The 19,739-nt window shown below is 41.7% G+C and overlaps 2 protein-coding genes across 5 annotated transcripts in view; both read left to right on the plus strand.

The window, feature by feature from the left end:
- The window catches only part of GANC (glucosidase alpha, neutral C), an 80,299-nt gene extending 79,331 nt beyond the window's left edge, over positions 1 to 968 (plus strand). Inside the window, exon 27 of the transcript XR_011997357.1 lies at positions 355 to 968. The gene's annotated coding sequence lies outside the window, so the exon portion shown is untranslated. The remainder of the gene's footprint in view (positions 1 to 354) is intronic.
- Positions 660 to 19,739, plus strand: part of CAPN3 (calpain 3) — a 54,026-nt gene continuing 34,946 nt past the window's right edge. For all 4 annotated transcript variants that reach the window (XM_025998540.2, XM_025998543.2, XM_072738381.1 and 1 more), the window contains exon 1: positions 660 to 968. In XM_025998540.2, coding sequence (XP_025854325.1) covers positions 660 to 968 — 309 coding nt within the window. The remainder of the gene's footprint in view (positions 969 to 19,739) is intronic.

The raw sequence follows: 19,739 nt of genomic DNA on the forward strand, positions 1-19,739 counted from the left end.
TAGAGTTTTAGAAAGTGAAGATCACGTTCTCAACAATGTCTAGAACATTCTCCTAGACTTCGGTATCTCACCTTCACCCTTGCTACCTTTTTTCTCAATATTGATCTCCGTTCCCTTGGTGGCGATGGTTGGCAGTCTGCATGGGCCAACTCAACAGCGCATCAGCAGTTCTTTGCTCGTTATCGGTGCTCACCCTCCTCGGATACTCCCCTTTCCCTTTCCTGACAATACCAGCCCTTAACCACACCAGGGAACCGTCCCTAGCCAGGTCCTTCTCTCTCCCCTGCGCCGGCTGGCTGCACACTAGCCTCCCTTGCTGTCATGCTCATCATCTCTCTTCATGTCTATTTTTAGTGTCCCTGGCTCGGGCCTCTGCGGGCCACTGAAACACAACCCGGTGTGGCCCTGCGGCTCCCTGTGGCACGGCGGCCGCCCAAATCCTCCGGGCTCCTTCCTCAGGACAACGGCGGACTTCGGGGCGCTTTGGAGATGGGCAGACGCTGGGTGACCATCTGATGGGCCTCAGCTTCGAATGTGGACGTGGACATTTTTCTCTCAGATGACACAGTCCCTCCAACCTCCCCTCCGCGGCTCCCTCCCCTTGCAGGTAGCCGTGTCTTGTTTTCCTTGGAAACCTCTTCCCCCCCAGTTTGCCGGCCATGCCCACCGTCATCAGCGCATCGGTGGCCCCACGGACGAGGGCCGAGCCCAGGTCCCCGGGGCCAATTCCCGCCCCTGACCAAGGCAGGACCACCGAGGCCGGGGGCGCGAACCCCAGTGGCATCTATTCCGCCATCATCAGCCGCAATTTTCCCATCATTGGAGTGAAGGAGAAGACATTCGAGCAGCTTCATAAGAAGTGTCTGGACAAGAAGGTTCTCTATCTGGATCCTGAGTTCCCACCGGATGAGACCTCTCTCTTTTACAGCCAGAAGTTCCCCATCCAGTTCATCTGGAAGAGGCCTCCGGTGAGTAGCTTGCAGGCTTGGGCCCTGCCGGCGGCCGGGGGCGCGGGCCCCCACGGGAAGGCCCCGGGCAGCAGCTCCGCAGGGCTCCGTCCTCCACCGAGGCCCAGCCCATTCTCACCCTCTTGCTCTCTTTTTTCTGAAAAAAACATCTTGCTTTTTATAACAATAGGGGGAACTCGGTTTAATTCATCTTATAAAAGTAAATATCCCTTTCCCAGAACAAATCTTTGTAAGAGCCCTTCGATTTGGGGTCAAATCCTGATGTTCTTTACTTCGTCAGTGGCCAGGACTTTCTGCCACACAGCAGCCCTGGAAAGAGGAGAGTAGCCGGCAAAGACCACCTTTTCTTGCATGAAATGTTCGGGTTAGAAGGAGAAATCCTTAGCCATCATTTTTGTCCACATACCTCACCCCACAAATGAGAAAGACACACAGAGTGAAGTACATCCAGAGAGGGCATGACAGCTGGAATTAAAACCCTTTCTCTCTAGAAAACTCTTCCAGCCTCTGGGTTTCGTTTACAGTGATCTATCAGAAGGAAAATCCTATCCCCCTGGCTCCCTTCTCTCATCAGATCTCCCGTATGACTCTTACTCTTAATTCAAGGAATATTTATTAGGTATCTACTAGAGCCACAAAGTGGACAATCGACTGGGGAGACAGTGGTGGATAAGAAAGACAAAAATTAGGGCGCCTGGGTGGCTCAGTTGGTTAAATGTCCAGCTCTTGATTTCAGCTCAGGTCATGGTCTCCGGGTCGGGGGATGGAGCCCTGCTTTGGGCAACATGCTCAGCGGGAAGTCTGCTTGAGGATTCTCTCTCTCCCTTTGCATCTCCCCCTGCTCACTCCGCACTCCAAATAAATGAAAGAAAGAAAGAAAGAAAGAAAGAAAGAAAGAAAGAAAGAAAGAAAGAAAGAAAAAAGGAGACAAAAATTTCTGCTCTCCTGGGGTCTAGAGTCCTGAAGGGAAAGCTGTTAAGAGAGAATGTTCAGATGCTATGGGATCCCAAGGCAAGGGGAGCTAACTCCATCCAGGGAGAGAAACTCTCCCTGAGGAGATGGTTGAAGCTGAGGCCCAGTGCTATTCATTAGCTTAGTCAAGTTACTCTGGCACCTAGTGCCATTGATTAGCCATGTTTTCTTTCTAACCTGAGATGAAATGACCAACAACTCTGATCTCACTCTGTGGATTCCCCAGGGTTCCTTTCCTCTCCTGATAGTTCTGTTGTGAGGCCTGTGATTGCCCTGAGGACCCTCAGTTTAGAAGAAAGGACTGGCAGGAACTTCATTCTGCAGCCCAGTCGCTGCTCTGCTGCCAGAGTACTGGGACATGTCACATCCCTGCTGAAGTATCTTCAATGACACTGCTGTCCCCTCCCCACATGCCTTCAGGATAAGTACAAACTCCTCGACTGAGCTATAAGCCTTCCCAAGCTAGTCCCTGCATACCTGTCCACTTCATTTACACCCTCTCCCTCCAGACCTTGACACATTCAGCTGCTCTGTTGTTCCAAATCCTGTACTTGAAGCCTTTGCTCATGCTCTCTGTCTGGAATGACCTCCTTGTTTTTATCTGATCTGCTGTCCCTCCCACTCTCTCCACTGCTCAGTTATCACTTCCTTCAAGCGTTCACACGTCTATTCCCCATCTGCTGAGAATATAGGAACCATTCCTGGTCACCTCTGGACCCCCAGGGAAGGGCCAGATCCACTGTGGGCTCAGCTGCTGGTGGCTGAATGCAAACCCACAGTCAAGGGCATTGAGCACCAAGAGATAAGGCAGCCCAGCGCTCCAAGGTGTGGGAGATAGTTCCTAAAATCCTTTGGTTTTTTTTGTTTGTTTGTTTCTTTTTTTAAAGTAGGCTCCATGCCCAGCATGGAAACCAACATGGGGCTTGGACTCACAACCCTGAGATCAAGATCTGAACTTGAGATCAAGATTTGGACACTTAACCAACTGAGCCAGCCAGGCACCCTCTAAAAGCCTTTTCTAACACTACTACAGAGACCAAAAAAACTTACAAATGCTGTTTTTAGTGAAATCACTGGTGGATTTTATTTTTTTTTATTTTTTTTAAGATTTTATTTATTTATTCATGACAGACACACACAGAGAGAGAGAGAGGCAGAAACACAAGCAGGCTCCATGCAGGGAGCCCGACATGGGACTCGATCCCAGGTCTCCAGGATTACACCCCAGGCTAAAGGCGGTGCTAAAAGCTGGGCCACCAGGGCTGCCCTCACTGGTGGATTTTAGTCTTAAAAGCTAGACTTGGATATTAACAAAAACAATATAAGCTTCTGTATGCTCTAGGCACTATGTCAGTCCTAAAATTTATACTGTCACTGTCAGTGTAACATTGGAGGCACCAGAAGACCTGTCTGTTTCAAAGTGTGCTCCCACCACCAACACCCCCTCACATATAGGTGAAGTGATTAAGGTCCAGAAAGGGCAATCACACAAAATGATTGAAATTAAAACAGTGAAATGAATCCAGAACTTTCTGGAGTGTAAAGCACTTCTTGGAAACATGTTTTCCATGCCTTCCAAAGATGTAGCAACCTTAGCAAGGGTTGAGCAGTCTGAAATGGAGACTTTCCTAGGAGAGGCCCTTACTGCTTTTACTATCTGAGGCACGGACTCACTGAAAGCCAGTCTAAATGTGTCTTCATAATCAAGTCATACATATTACAATTAGATGGTGGCAGTAGTGATGGTAATGATGACGATGATGATGATAAGAGGAGAATTATTCTAACCAAGTATAATTCTAGTTATGATGCTGCACTTTCAGTCTTTTTTAAAAGAAGAGACATCCAGGCCACCTATCCAGGCACACCTGTAATCTCTTCTCAGTCACCAGTGCTACCTCACTGCTTTCCCTCCTCTACTAGGGAGCTTCATGCATTGAGTCTCCAGGTCAGAATGATTCCTCTTGCCATTTCTTCTATGATCTATTTCTAGAATCAGAAAGCAAACAAACCATGCAGCGTTTCCCAATTGTTGAGCCACATTTTCTTGATGACAGACCCCGAGACAGAAGAAAATGGTTTTTAGAAAAAGGCCTCTGGGAAACTGACTGCTCTTGCCCAATTTCATCAATGAAATATTACTTTGTCAGAACGGCTAGAATAAAAAAGACATAGAAATAACAAATGTTGGTGAGGATGTGGAGAAAAAGGAACCCTTGTGCACTGTTGGCGGGAATGTAAATTGGTGCAGCCACTGTGGAAAACACGTTTGTCCAAAGAAAACAAACACGCTAATTTGAAAAGATATATGCACCCCTATGTTTACTGCAGCCTTATACACAATACAGCCAAATTATGGAAGCAACCCAAGTGTACACACACACACACACACACACACACACTGGACTATTGTCCATAAAAAAGAATGGAATCTTGCCATTTGCTACAACATGGATGGCTCTAGAGAGTATAAGTGAAATAAGTCAGACAGAGAAAGACAAATACCAAATGATTTCCCTCAAATGTGAAATCTAAGAAACAAAACAAATGAACAAATAAACAAAGAGACACATAAAAAGGCTCTTCAATACAGAGATCAAACTGGTGCTTACCAGAAGGGAAGTGGTTTGGGGGATGGGTGAAATAGATAAAGGAGATTAAGAGGTAAAGACTTCCAGTTATAAAATAAATTAGTGATGGAGATGAAAAGTACAACATAGGGGATATAGTCAATAAGATTGTAATAATGTTGTTTGGTGACAGATGGTGACTACGCTTAATGAGGTGAACACTGAGTAATGTATAGAATTGTTGAATCATTATGTTGTGCACCTGAAACCCAGTATAACACTGTATGTTAATTATACTTCAATAAAAAGAAAAAATCCAAAATAATAATAATAAATAGGAGCGCCTTGGCTGGTTCAGTTGAAAGAGTAAGCCGTTCTTAATCTTGGGATCATGAGTTTGAGGCCCATTTGGGTGTAGAGATTACTTAAATAAAAATTTTAACATAGTATTAATAAAGAAATCATTACATTTTTCAGGTTAGGTCTTGTTACTACTACAAAATTATCTTTGATTTTTTTAAAGATTTTTATTTATTTTTTCATGAAAGACACACAGAGAGAGAGAGAGAGAGAGGCAGAGACACAGGCAGAGGGAGAAGCAGGCTCCTCCCGGGGAGCCTGATGTGGAACTTGATCCCCAGACCCCAGATAATGCTCAACCACTGAGCAGCCCAGGTGTCCCTTATCCTTGATATTTTTTTATAGATCTATCATCAAGTATGCTTAACAAAATATGAATGCTTAATATGGCATTAAAGACTCTAGCTTTTCTCTTCATGAGGAAAACTCATAAAGAAAAATTAGGAAGATTCTTTTAATTTCAGAAAGAATCATGTCTCTCTGGGGTGGGCATGATTGTTGTTTAGTTGGGGGGGGGGAAATGCTAGTTTATTTACAATAGGGAGGGAGCCAGAATAGAAACCAGAGTGGGGTGGGAAGAAGCAACAGGGCAAGAGACCATATATACCAGTGTCATCCCCTCACTTGACCTAATGCCCAAAGACATCTTTACTCATGAACTTGTAAGATGCCCGAGGCAAGTAAAAAGTAACTTTTTTGGTAAAGCGGGGAAGTTAGTGTCTTCAGTTACACAGACAGGATGAGCCAGCACACCCAGAAGCCAGGGTGTGGAAAGCACAGTAGTGGGGAAAGAAAGAGGTATACAGAAGCATGCTGCCAGAAACCCACTGAATATCACAGGGGAGGGGAGGAGGCTCTGTCCTCTCAGAGGCTATGAGGTGGGAGTTCCAGATCTCTTAGTAACTGTGAGGCCCCCACTGACACCTGGAGTGTGCCCTGCTTAAGAGAAGCTGACACATGGTGCAGCCACAGAGCTTACTCAAAAAGTTAAAAATAGAACTACCCTATGATCCAACAATCGCATTACTGAATATTTACCCGAAGTATACAAAAACACGAATTCAAAGGTATTATATGTACCCCTATGTTTATAACAGCATTATTTATAATATCCAAGAAATGGAAGCAGCCCGAGTGTCCATAGATGAATGGATAAATAAGATGTGACATATCTATTATATATAATATAATGAAATATTATTCAGCCACAAATAGAATGAAATCTTGCAATTTGCAATGACATGGATTGAGTTAGAGAGTATATGCTAAGCAAAGTATATCAGAGAAGGACAAATACCATCTGATTTCACTCATGTGTGGAATTTAAGAAACAAATCAGCAAATGGGCAAAAGAGAAAGAGACAAATTAAGAAACAAATTTTATTTATTTATTTATTTATTTATTTATTTATTTATTTATTTTAAGAAACAAATTTTAAATAATAAAAAACAAATAGGTGGTACCAGAGGGGAGTGAGGATGCATGAACTAGGTGATGCGGATTAAGGAGGGCACTTGTCGTGATGAGCGCCAGGTGATATATGGAAATGTTGAATCACTATATTGTACACCTGAAACTAATATTACACTGTATTTTAACTGGAATTAAAATAAAAAATTCAAAAGCCAAAACAAAAAAAATAAAGAGAAGCTGACACTTGCTTTACCATTTTCATCCCAACTTCACATCTAAATAATTATCATCACAACTTTCAGAAGTTTATTATATTCCCCAGAACACCAGAAAGACAGTATTGAAGCTGCTATCAAAAACTCCTTATAATTTTTAGGATTGTTTGAGATGTTTGGGAATTTCTTTCAGCCATTCCAGGGAGATGGGTTTCTTTCCTGAATTTAAGGTTTTGAAGGGAAAACATGCTCTCTGCCCCTTTGATAACCTGCCTATATTAGTACCTCTCACGGTCTGGAAGTTCATCCTTATTTCTGGCCAGAACTCTTATGGCCACAATTTTTCTACCTTATCTCTAGTCTGATCCAGAAGACAGTGAAATAGAGTCAGCAGATTTCCTGTACATAGTAATTCTCCCTGTTTGTGAATAATCTCATCCTTCCTTAATTTAGGTGCTTCAGATAAAATAGTCATAAATCTCCTCTAACTTCACCCTATAAGTGTGGTTTTTTCCAACATGGGCAATGTCAGTGCTATGATCTGTAAACAGCTGATCCTTGTTTTTTGTGGATTCTGTATTTGTAAATTCACCTACTCACTAAAATTTATTTGTAACCCCAAAATCAACATCCATGGTGCTTCTGTAGTCATTTTCACACATATTTAGGGCAGTGAAAAATTTGAGTCGCCTCCCACGCACACATTCCTAGATGAAATCAATGTGACACTCAGCTTTCTCATCTTAGCTCTCACACTGTAAACAGGTATCCTTTTCATAGTCTACATAGCGCCTTGTTTTTCACATTTTGCACTGCCTTTTTTTTTTTAAGATGTATTTATTAGAGAGAGAGTGCACATGAGCACACAGAGGCAAAGGGAGAGGGAGAAGGAGGCTCCTCACTGAGCAGGCAGCCCAGTGTGGGGCTCTCTCCCGGGACCCCAGGATCATGACCTGAGCTGAAGGCAGACACTTACTGACTGAGCCACCCAAGTGCCCCAGGTTTTTGCACTTTGGTTGGTGATTTCTCCATTTATAATGTGAAGTGCTGTCTCGTGTTCCTAAGTGCAAGAAGGCCGGAGTGTGCCCTAGGGAGAAAATACATATATTAGGTAAGTATGTGCCTGAATTTTGGTGCTATTGGCTGTGAGTTCAAAGTTAATAACTCAATAAAATATATTAACTAAGGTATCCTTGGTATCTTTAAACACAAACACACTTAAGAGTGTGTTTTGATCGGTTGATAAAAATGTGACTGGAGACAGAAATCTAATCTTGTATTTCCTCCAAGAGCAATGGTTTATTTTTTTGGTTTTTGAAAGACTTTATTTATTCATGAGAGACACACACACAGAGAGAGAGAGAGGCAGAGACACAGGCAGAAGGAGAAGCAGGCTCCATGCAGGGAGCCCGATGCAAGACTCCATCCCAAGACACCAGGATCACGCCCCGCGCCGAAGGCAGACACTCAACCACTGAGCCACCAGGCACCCCAGAGCAATGGTTTAATATTCACCAATTCAGCATTCACAGCAACTTTATAGAATATAACTACCACAAATACCAAGAATCAACCAATTCCTATGTTCTCTGTATTCTTAAATATCTCAGTTTAAAACAATTGAGGGTATGATTGGCAGGAAACATTGCACCATATTTTAATCCATTACAGTCACGATTTTTTTGATGTTCAAATTGTCCCTTCTTTGGACAATGGGAAGCCCCTACAAGTTGCCTGTATTATTTGATGTGACCCCATTAATCTTCAAAGCTTCCTTGTTTCCTGGCCACAACAAAATGTCCCAGGCTCGTCTTGTACATTTCTTCCCCCAAACCTGGAATGAATCATTTTTTCAAGTAGCCTGGTTCCTCTTAGCCTGGAACAAAGCTAATGGAAAGGGGTGAAATGTGGAGGAGAGAGGACCACCCTTCCCAAGGACCCAGTGCTGGGCCACTGCATCAGTACTCCGAAGTTGGAAGCTTCCTGACAACCAGTGGGGACAGTAGAGGTCTCTTGCTCTCACAGCCCCTTCCACGTGCCCATCGCCTCCATCAGTAACATTCTTCCCTGTGTATCTTCCCAGCCAGGGCTGGCTCATGTTACTCAACTCTGAAAAGACGAAGTTCTAGGTTGGCAAAAAAGAAAAGCTACTCCCTGCCAGTGTGGAATGAGAGGGAAGAAACAGAACTATAGGAAGACCCAGGCTGTGTGCAGTGAGCCCTCTGTTCCCAGGGCTAAGGTCCCAGTCACTGGCTATGGGGCTTTTCTCCCAGGGATTTTTATCTTTCCTGAACCCAGCTCTGCAGGAGATCTGCTTGTAATCTGATTTAGAGTGTACTCTTCTGGCAGGCAGTTTAGAGAGAAGTGTGATCACTGGGCTAGCCACAAAGGGGACATCCTGCAGAGTGGTTAAGAAAACTAAATTTAGAACCAAACAGACCTGGTCTGGACCCTGGCTGACTTTGCCACTAACAAGTCACATAAATTGAATGTTTAAAGGTTTAGATTAGGGGTACCTTGGTGGTACAGTTGTTTGGGCATCAGACTCTTGGTTTTAGCCCAGGTGTAATCTCAGGGTCATGGAATCAAGTCCCACATGGGGCTCTGAGCTCAGTGTGGGGTCTGCTTAAAAGACTCTCTCCCTCTCCTGCTGCTCCTTCCCCCTCAAGTAAATAAATAAATCTTTTTTAAAAAGTTTAAATTAATAAATACCCTTAAGATGCCTGGGTGACTCAATCAGTTAAGCATTTGACTCTTGATCTCAGCTCAGGTCATGATCTCAAGATTGTGAGTTCAAGCCCCATGTTGGGCTACGTGCTGGGAGTGGAGCTTACTTAAACAAAAACCCTTAAGAGAGTGAAAAAGACAACTCATTAAGTGGGAGAAGATATTTGTAACACATCTAATCAATAAACAATCAATATCCAAAGATGCCTACAATTCAAGTTGAAAAAGACAAACTCAAAAGAAAAATTAGCAAAAGACAGGTATTTTGTGGACAGCAAATAACAAAAGATCCAGAAATACATAAATGTATGAAAGACATTCTGCCTATAATGGACATAGTGATATTGTCATCATGTAGCTGTTCTGAGCTAGCACCCTTAAAGTCCCAGCTCAAAGAAAGGTAGCGATTACTATGACCAGAGACAGCAAAGGACAAGTGCATAACACAGCGATGAAGTGCACAGTCTTTAAAGCCAGACAAGCTTGACTGGAATCCAGACTCCACTTCTTAACCAGGTGACCTCGAGCAGGTTATGACTATTTTCACTTCTCAGTTTCCTTATCTGTGAAAAGAATATGAAAATCCTTACTTTCATAAAGTTGTTGTAAGGATTAAATGATATGTTATAAATGACATACTGAGCACAATGAGTCAATAAATAATGATGATGGCAAGTCAAAGACAAAATGAGGTACCCCACTGAAAGACAGCCCTCTTTCGAGTCCATAGTCTTAATGGTGCCATAGTAGTATGGGGTGGGAGAGGCAAATTCTGGTGAAAGGGAAAATTCAATAATTAGGACTGCCTCTCCTTATATTCCACAAGACAGCAGCTTCTCCTGAGTGTCATGATAGGGATAGAGCTCTAAACATTACAGCAAAAAAGCTGAAATAGCTCAGCAGTAAAATGCTGCAAATGGGAGGGGCAGGGACAGAAATAGCCAAGAAATGTATGAAAAGATGCATTTCCCTGATTATGAATGAGGCAGAGCATCTTTTCAACATTCATGTATCTTTTTTTTCATTCATGTGTTCCTTGACCATTTGTTGTTATCCCACTGTCCATGAAACACCTGTCTTTTCTAGTTTTTTCTATTGAGTTTGTCTTGTTCAACTTGAATTGTAGGCATGTTTGGATACTGATTGTTTATTGGCTAGATGTGCTATGAATATTTTCTTGGGGTGCCTGGGTGGCTCAGTCAATCATCTGCCTCAGCTCAGGTCATGAACTCAGGGTCCTGAGATTGAGTCCCACATTAGGCTTCCTGCCCAGCGGAGAGTCTGCTTCTCCCTCTGCCCCTCCTGCTTGTGCACTCTCTCTCTTTCTCAAATAAATAAATAAATAAATAAATAAATAAATAAATAAATAAAATATTTTAAAATTTTTTCTCCTATTTTTTGGCTTGCCTTTTCACTCTTTTAAGGGTTTTCTTAGTTTAAAAATTCTTAATTAAAAGCCCTTAATTAAAAGCTCTAAGTTAATGCTTTATTTTTTTTCTTTATAGCTAGTGTTTTTTATGTTATGTTAAGAAAGTTTTTCCTAGAACACCTGGGTGACTCCATCAGTTAAGCTTCCAACCCTTGACTTTGGCTCAGGTCATAATCTCAGGATCGTGCAATTGTGCTCCACACTGGGCTCTGCTCTAGGTGTGGAGCCTGCTTAAGATTCTCTCTCTCTTTCTGCCCCGCCTCCGTCTAAAAAATTTTACAAAGTATTTTTTTTTCTTTCTACTAGTTCAGAAGTTATAGACTATTTCTGTTTTTTCAGTGGTTGCCCTAAATGATTAACATATATTTCATCTTGACAAAGCCTGAAATTGATCAATAGCTTTATTTTCCTTATAAATAGTATGGGACCATAAGGCACTTTGACTCCAAGCACTCCTCTCCCAACTAATCTGCTATTGTTGCTCATGATTTTAGTTCTATATTGATTTTTCAAACAACAAATAGAAAATATCATAATTTTTAAAAGTCAATAGGTTGACTTTACACACGTTTACCAATTTCTTTTTTTTTTTTTTTTTTTTTTTACTGTTCCTTCTTGAGTCTTGGACTTTTCTTTCTAGAATAATTTTGCTTTTTCCTAAAGGACCTTGTTTAGAAATTTCTTTAGAAACTTAGGTCTATTTGTTGTAAGCATTCTCAATTTTTATTTGTACAAAATTTGCTCTCACTCATGAAATAGTCTTCCTGGGTAATCAGTCACAGGTTGATTCTCATTAATATCTTCTGGCTTCCTTTTTTGTTGAAATCATTCTAATTGGTGTCCCTTAATAGACCATCTGCCTTTTCTTTCTGACTGCTTTTTAAAAGATTTTATTTATTCATTTATTAATGAGAGACACACAGAGAGAGGCAGAGACACAGGCAGAGGGAGAAGCAGGCTCCCCGCAGGAAGCTTGATGTGGGACTCAATCCCAGTACCTCAGGATCTCGCCCTGAGGACCTGAGCAGAAGGCAGACGCTCAGCCACTTAGCCACCCAGGCCACCCCTCTGACTGCTTTTAAGATCTCTCTTTCTATGGTATTCTGAAATATCACTATGATTTGTCTCAACATATGTTTCGTACATCTTTCCTGCTTAAAATTCAGTGGGATTCCTGAATCTGAAGATTGGAGTCATTGATTGATCCTAGAAAATGTCTTAGAATATTAGTTCTTTTCATATTTTCTATTATCTTCCTCTGGAACTCCAATTAGATATATGCTGAACTTATTAGCTCTATCCCACATGTATCTTAACCTTTTTTCTCTTTCTTTTTTTAAAATTTCCCATCTCTTTGATTCCCTGTGTGATATCCTAGGTGATTTCTTCTGATCTCCCTCTAGTTCACCAATGCTCACTTCAACATCACCTAATCCATTATTAAATTATTTAATTTCAATATGTGAAACTTAATTGGATTCTGGTTCCCAAAAAAGCAGCAATAGGGGCATCTGGGTGGCTCAGTCAGTTAGCGCCTGCCTTCAGTTCAGGTCATGATCTTGGGGTCCTGGGATCAAGCCTGTGTGTGGCTTCCTGCAAATTGGGAAGTCTGCTCTCCCTCTCCCTCTCCCTCTGCACCCCCCCCCAACTTCCACTCATGCTCTCTCACTTTCTCTTTCTCTAAAATAAATAAAATATTTTTTAAATATTTTTAACTCAACTATTTAACGTATAGTGTGTTTTTAGTTTAATTTATTTTTTAATTTTTTATTGGAATTCAATTTGCCAACATATAGCATATCACCCAGTGCTCACCCCTGTCAAGTGCCCCCCTCAGTGCCCATCACCCAGTCACCCCAACCCCCTGCTCACCTCCCCTTCCACTACCCATTGTTCGTTTCTCAGAGTTAGGTATCCCTCATGTTCTGTCACCCTCACTGATAATTTCACTCATTTTCTCTCCTTTCCCCTTAATTCCCTTTCACTATTTTTTATATTCCCCAAATGAATGAGACCATATAATGTTTATCCTTCTGACTGACTTACTTCACTCAGCATAATGCCCTCCGGTTTCATCCACGTCAAAGCAAATGGCAGGTATTTGTTGTTTCTAATGGCTGAGTAATATTCCATTGTATACACAGACCACATCTTCTTTATCCATTCATCTTTCAATGGATGAATTTTCCAGATTCCTTCCACAGTTTGGCTATTTTGGACATTGCTGCCATAAACATTGGGGTGCAGGTGTTCTGGCACTTCACTGCATCTGTATCTTTGGGGTAAATCCCCAGTACTGCAGTTGCTGGGTCATAGGGTAGTTCTATATTTTAACTCTTTGAGTAACCTCCACACAGTTTACCAGAGTGGCTGCACCAGTTCACATTCCCACCAACAGTGCAAGAGGGTTCCCCTTTCTCCGCATCCTCTCCAACATTTGTGGTTTCCTGCCTTGTTAATTTTCCCCATTCTCACTGGTGTGAGGTGGTATCTCATTGTGGTTTTGATTTGTATTTCCCTGATGGCAAGGGATGCAGAGAATTTTCTCATGTGCTTGTTGGCCATGTCTATGTCTTCCTCTGTGAAACTTCTGTTCATGTCTTTTGCCGATTTCATGACTGGATTGTTTGTTTCTTTGCTGTTAAGGTTAATAAGTTATTTATAGATCTTGGATGCTGCCCTTTATCTGATACGTCATTTGCAAATATCTGAGTCAGAGTGAGGGTGGCATCAAGTGAGCAAGGTAGAGCTGGACTCAGAGGACGGCTCTGCAAAGGCCAGGGAGCAAATGGCTGGAGCCACACATGCCACGGAGGGGCACAAGTGACAGAGGCCCCACCATGCTGGCCTGGTCCCAGGCTCAGTCATCTCTGTGACCTGGCTGGCTCCTCTCCAAAACCCATCCTTCCTGGGCCTTACGCTGGAGGAGGAGAACAGGGGCCAGATCTCCTGAGGGCTGGGGTCTGATGGCCTCTTTCCAGGGACTGAGGTTTGAGATTTCAGCTCCCCACCTCATCCCTTATGCTTTGGGGTCCTCCTGGGTCCTGAACTCACCAGAACTCTCCATCTTCAGTGACCTGGTGCTGCAGACGGGCCTTCTCAGCTTTGTCCACAAAGCTCCAGTCCTTCCAACTGGAGAGAAAATGGAGGAATTATGGAAGGAAGAAGGGGAGGCCTGATGTAGGTTGGGACAGGGGAAATATGAAAACGTTGAAAGAGAAGCCCACCTCCAAGTTGTAGCAAGCACAAAGCATTGAAGTGGAAATCTGATTCGATCCCCTCAGTGTAAAACCCAAGAATGCCTTCCCACCGTCCACAGGAGGAAGGCCTTAAGTGGGTTTGTAAGGGCTCAATCCTTCTCTGGCTGATCTTTTTTTTTTATATCGTTCCTCATACTTTAAAGGTTAAGAGTTGAATTCCCTTTAGTTTAGATTTTATTTTTTAAAGTAGGCTTCATGCCCAGCATGGAGCCCAAAGTGGGGCTTAAATTTACAACTCTGCAATTAAGACCCTAGCAGAGATGAAGAGTCAGACATCTAACCAACTGAGCCCCCAACTCTGACCCCGGCGGCCCTCCGGATTCCATGAAATAATACCAGTACTAGCTGTGTAGCGTTGGGCGTGTCACTTAACCTCACAGCGTCTGTTTTCCCAACTGCAGAAGGAGAATGAGTATCATCATCTACTTCTAGGGCTGCAATGAGCAATGAATGAAATAACACATGCAAAACTTTTAGACCAGCGCCTGCCATCTCATAAGTAGCTGTTTGAGTCTCTAAGGAAAAGACCAAGCATGTAAACATTTCTCTTCTCCTGCCACCCCAGGAAATAGCCTCGCTTTGTGTTTCTAAAGGCTGGCTGGTTTTCCACACTCTCCTCAAGAGGGAGGAAATAAAGTACATTTGGGGTTCAGATACACTGGAGAATAAAGCTAAACTGGATTGTCCCTGGCAAGGTAAGAGATTGAGGAAGGGCTTGGGGTCACGGAATGCTTGAAGGGAAATGGAGGTTCTGGAGAGCAGAAGGAGGGACCCGGTGCGGGGAGGGTGGTCTCCTTGAATGACCCAGAGATGAGCCCCATCAGCAGCCCCTGTGATGGAGGCATTGGCCGGATGTGGGTTAAGGCTGGACACCAAACTATGGTTCTGGAGAACACAGTGAGGGTCCCTGTGGGTGGCCTGGGCCAGCAGACAATCGATGTGCCCCAAAGACCTTCCTTGAGCAGACAGCCTGTGTCACGTGCTGCTCTCTTGGGCAACCTTTCCCCACTCTTCCCATCCCACCCAAACTAGGTGACCTTTACAATAGCATTTATCTTAATTATTAGTTATTGTTGTTGTTTTTCTTCCCACTAGGAATTTGAAGTCTACAGGAGCACGGCCTGTGTCTCTCTGTTCATTTTTTTAAAATTTAAATTCAATTAATCAACACATAATACATCATTAGTGTCAGTTGTAGTTTTCAATAATTTATCAGTTGCAACACCCAGTGTTCATTACATCATGTGCTCTCCTTAATGCCCATCACCCAGTTACCCTATTCCCCCACTGCTCACTCCTCCAGCAACCCTCAGTTTATTTCCTATGAAAAAGAGACTTTTATGGTTTGTCTCCCCCTCTATTTTGTCTTTATTTTTTCCTCTCTTCCTCTATGATTCTCTGTTTTGTTTAATAAATTCCACATAAGAGTGAGATCATATTATAATTGTCTTTCTCTAATTGACATATTTCGCTTAGCATAATACCTTCTAATTCCATTCATATTGTTGCAAATGGTAAGATTTCATTTTTTTTTATTGCTGAGTGGTATTCCATTGTATATACATACCATATCTTTTTCATTCGTCTGTCGATGGACATCTGGGTTTTTTCCATGGTTTGCATATTGTGGACATTGCTGCTACAAGCATTGGGGTACAGATCCCCTTTTGGATCACTACATTTGTATCTTTGGGACAAATCCTTTGTAATGCAATTGCTGAGTCGTAGGGTAGCTCTATTTTCAACGTTTTGAGGAACCTCCCTGTTTTCTAGAGTGGCTGTACCAACTTGCATTCCCATCAACAGTGTAAGAGGGTCCCCCTTTCTCTGCATCCTTGCCAACATCTATTATTGTTTCCTGAGTTGTTAATTTTAGCCATTCTGACTGATGTGAGGTGGTTTCTCATTGTGGTTTTGATTTGTATTTCCCTGACGCCAAGTGATGTTGAACATTTTTTCATGTATCTGTTGGCCATCTGTATGTCTTCTTTGGAGAAATATCAGTTCATGTCTTCTGCCCATTTCTTGATTTGATGATTTGTTTTAGGGTGTTGAGTTTGATAAGTTCTTTATAGGTTTTGGGTACTAGTCCTTTATCTGATAAGACATTTACAAATATCTTCTCCCATTCTGTTGGTTGTCTTTTGGTTTTGTCGACTGTTTCCTTTGCTGTGCAGAAGCTTTTTATCTTGATGAAATTCATTTTTGCCTTTGTTTCCCTTGCCTTTAGAGACATGTCTAGCAAGAAGTTGCTGCAGCCAAGGTCATAGAGGTTGCTGCCTGTGTTCTCCTCTAGGACTTTGATGGATTCGTGTCTCACAGTTAGGTCTTTCATACTTTTTAGTCTACTTTTGTGTATGGTGTAAGGAAATGGTCCAGTTTTATTGGACACGTGGCTGTCCAATTTTACCAACACTGTTTGTTGAAGAGTCTATCTTTTCCATTGGATATTCTTTCCTGCTTTGTCAAAGATTAGTTGACCATAGAGTGACGGATCTATTTCTGGGTTCTCTATTCTGTTCCATTGATCTATGTATCTGTTTTTGTGCCAATACCGTACTGTTTTAATGATTACAGTTTTGTAAACAGCTTAAAGTCTGGGATTTATTTGGCAATAAATAAAATCATTTTAAAAAGAGCAGCTATAAAAGACATCTGGGGAATAACTGAAGAAATTAGCATATGGATATAGATCTTGGAAAATAGTTAATTTTATTTTTTTAAAGATTTATTTATTTATTTATTTATTTATTTATTATAGACAGAGAGAGAGAGAGAGAGAGAGAGAGAGAGAGAGGCAGAGACACAGGCAGAGGAATAAGCAGGCTCCATGCCGGGAGCCTGGCGCAGGACTCGATCCCGGAACTCCAGGATCGCGTCCCGGGCCAAAGGCAGGCGCTAAACCGCTGAACCACCCAGGGATCCCCAATAGTTAATTTTCTTAGTGATAATGGCATTATAGTCAGTAGGAATGTGCTCTTGTTCTTAGGAGATGCCTGCTGTATCCTAAGTATACTTGCAAATATTTAGTTGTGAAGTGTCATGATACTGGCAACATTCTTTCAAATGGTTTAGAAAAAAAAAAAGAAAGAAAGAAAGAAGAAAGAAAGAAAAGAAAAGAAAGAAAGAAAGAAAGAAAGAAAGAAAGAAAGAAAGAAAGAAAGAAAGAAGAAAGAAAAAGTTCTATATATACATGTACAGATAGATATAACAAAGATGACAAAATGTTAACAATTGTTGAATCTAGATGTAAGCTATATGAATGTGCATTCTGTACATTTTTCTCAGGGCCCTGGGTGGCTCAGGGATTGAGTGTCTGCCTTTGGCTTGAGTCTTGATCCTGGGATCCTGCAATCGAGTCTCACTCACATCAGGCTCCCCGCAGGAAGCCTGCTTCTCCTTCTGCGTATGTCTGGGCGTCTCTGTGTGTCTCTCACGAATAGGTAAATAAAATCTTTAAAAAAACCCTTTTCCCTAAGTATGAAAATTTTCATAATATAAATATATAATATAAATAATACAATATAAAGTAGAAAACTATGAGAGTAGAAATTTAAATTTTTTAGAATAAATTTTTAATAGCAGGATGAAAATATAAAATCAATGAAATCTAGAATGTAGAACAAACAAAAATAAGAAAATACAATAAAATTAGAGGAAGTTTAACATGATTTTTAGAAGTTTCAAAAAAAGAAAGGAAGGAAAAGAAGGAAGGAAATAATTGAAAGGGAGAAAAATATCTCAGAAATAATATAATAATATTCCAGAACTGAGGGCAAAAGTCTATATTGAAAGAAGTGCTCAGCACAAAGAATTAAAAAAATAAACTCATACTAAGGCACATAAATGTGGCTTTTGGAAGTGGGGGCAAGAGGAATAAGAGGGAAGGGTAGAAAACCCTACAAGATTTCAGGGGGAAAAGATAGGTCACATACAAAGGAATGTTCATCAAAATTACACCATACTTCTCAACAACACCAGATGCAAGAAGCAATGAAATTGTGACTTAAAAATTCTGAAGGAAAATGCTTTTCAACTTAAAATACCTAGCCAAATTCTTAATCATGTGCAAAAGTAGAAAACAGAATTAGCTGGACAAGGACTCAGGTGATTTACCACCCAGGCACCCTTTCTTAGGAAGCTGCAAGTTGTTTGCCAATACAGTCAAGGAGCAAACCAAAGAAGAGTTAAGATCTGGGAAATGGAATTCTGCCCAGAAAGGCACAGTCCGTCCCAAGTCACCACTCCTAACCTGGAGGATGGCCAGTCCAGTCTGTATGGGAGAACAAGGCTGCAGAGAAAGGCCTTTGGGGGTAGAGCAACAGAACCACTACGTTATCTGATGAGTTTAAGTTTTTGGAAAAACTACTACTGAGGAAAAACATTGATAGATTCATAGAAAATCAGAAAAATATAAAGAATAAGAGAAAATAAGCATTTATACAGAAAGGAAATGTAATACAGCTTAGCACTTAGCTAAGAAGTGAACAATAGTCACCTAATCATACTCATGTAAATACTGAATTTTAATTTTACCAAAATCTATGACATAACTATTTGGGGAAGATGGTCGGCAAAGCATGATGTGAAAAGTCTAAATCTCATTTGCCAAAAGGAACTCTGCTGATACTTTCTAAAAATGATAAATCAGAGTTGCGTGAGTGGCTCAATCAGTTGAGCCTCTGACTCTTGGTTTTCAGTTGGGTCATGATCTCAGGGTCCTGAAATCAAGGCTCATATCAGGCCCTGCACTCAGCATGGAGTCTTCTTGGGACTCTCCCTTCCTCTCCCTCGGCCCCTCTCCACTGTGCTCTCACTGTCTCTCAAATAAAGAAATCTTAAAAAAAAAAAAAAAAAAAGATAAAAGAGAGATGATGATGAAAGCCTAGACTCTCAGAAAATAATAATAATAAAGTAAAAAGTAATAATATAAGGATATTATTTAGAAATATTGAGGTGAATACCAGAAGAAATTGCTAAAAGAATTAAAAGTGGGGACATCTGGGTGGCTCAGGTAGTTAAGCATCTGACTCTTGATTTCAGTTCAGGGTCGTGAGATCAAGCCCCAGGTCAGGCTCTGCACTGGGCACAGAGTCTGCTTAAGATTCCCTCCTTCTCCCTCTGCCCCTGCCCCACTCTCTCTCTAAATTAATTAATTAATTAAATCTCTAAAAAAATAATTAAAAGTGGCTGTCTCTGTAGATGTATTTGCAGGGCAAGAGACTGCTATTTGTCTATGTACCTTTCATATTGTTTGATTTTTTTAAAAACTTTGTTCATGGGTAAATGTAACAAAAATATACTTATCTCTCATAAGAACTTATCTCAAAAATTATATTGAGCTATTATGGTACTCTGCAATGCTAATGTCATGGATTCAAACCCTAGTGGACATAAGAATCGCCTGGGATGCTTCTTCAAACTGAAGAGTTCCAGACCCCTTCCAAAAATATTTGAATCCTTAGGTCTAGGATGAATCCTGGGAATCTGCATTTTAAATGGGCATCCCAGGTGATTGTGATGCAGGTCTTCCAAAGACCACACTTGGAGGAGCCTCTAATAGATGCAGGCCGGGAAGTCAGTGCCTGGAAAGAAGCACTATCCCCCTAGTGGGCAGGCTGCCAGGCCCAAGGGTCCACCTGCATCAGCTCTCAGCTCTCACATCCGAGTTGCCCATCGAAGTGTGGTGAGACTTTGAAAGTGCTGGGCTTTCTTGTGAATGTAATTCTGACACATATTTATCCTTCCCTCTCCGCCCACATTCTCTGCCCCAAAGGTCCTAAGTTTGTATCTGTGGTTGTCTGTCTGTTGCCACAGGGCCTAC

The sequence above is a fragment of the Vulpes vulpes genome, chromosome 15, assembly GCF_048418805.1.
Source record: "Vulpes vulpes isolate BD-2025 chromosome 15, VulVul3, whole genome shotgun sequence".
NCBI classification, from domain to species: domain Eukaryota; kingdom Metazoa; phylum Chordata; class Mammalia; order Carnivora; family Canidae; genus Vulpes; species Vulpes vulpes.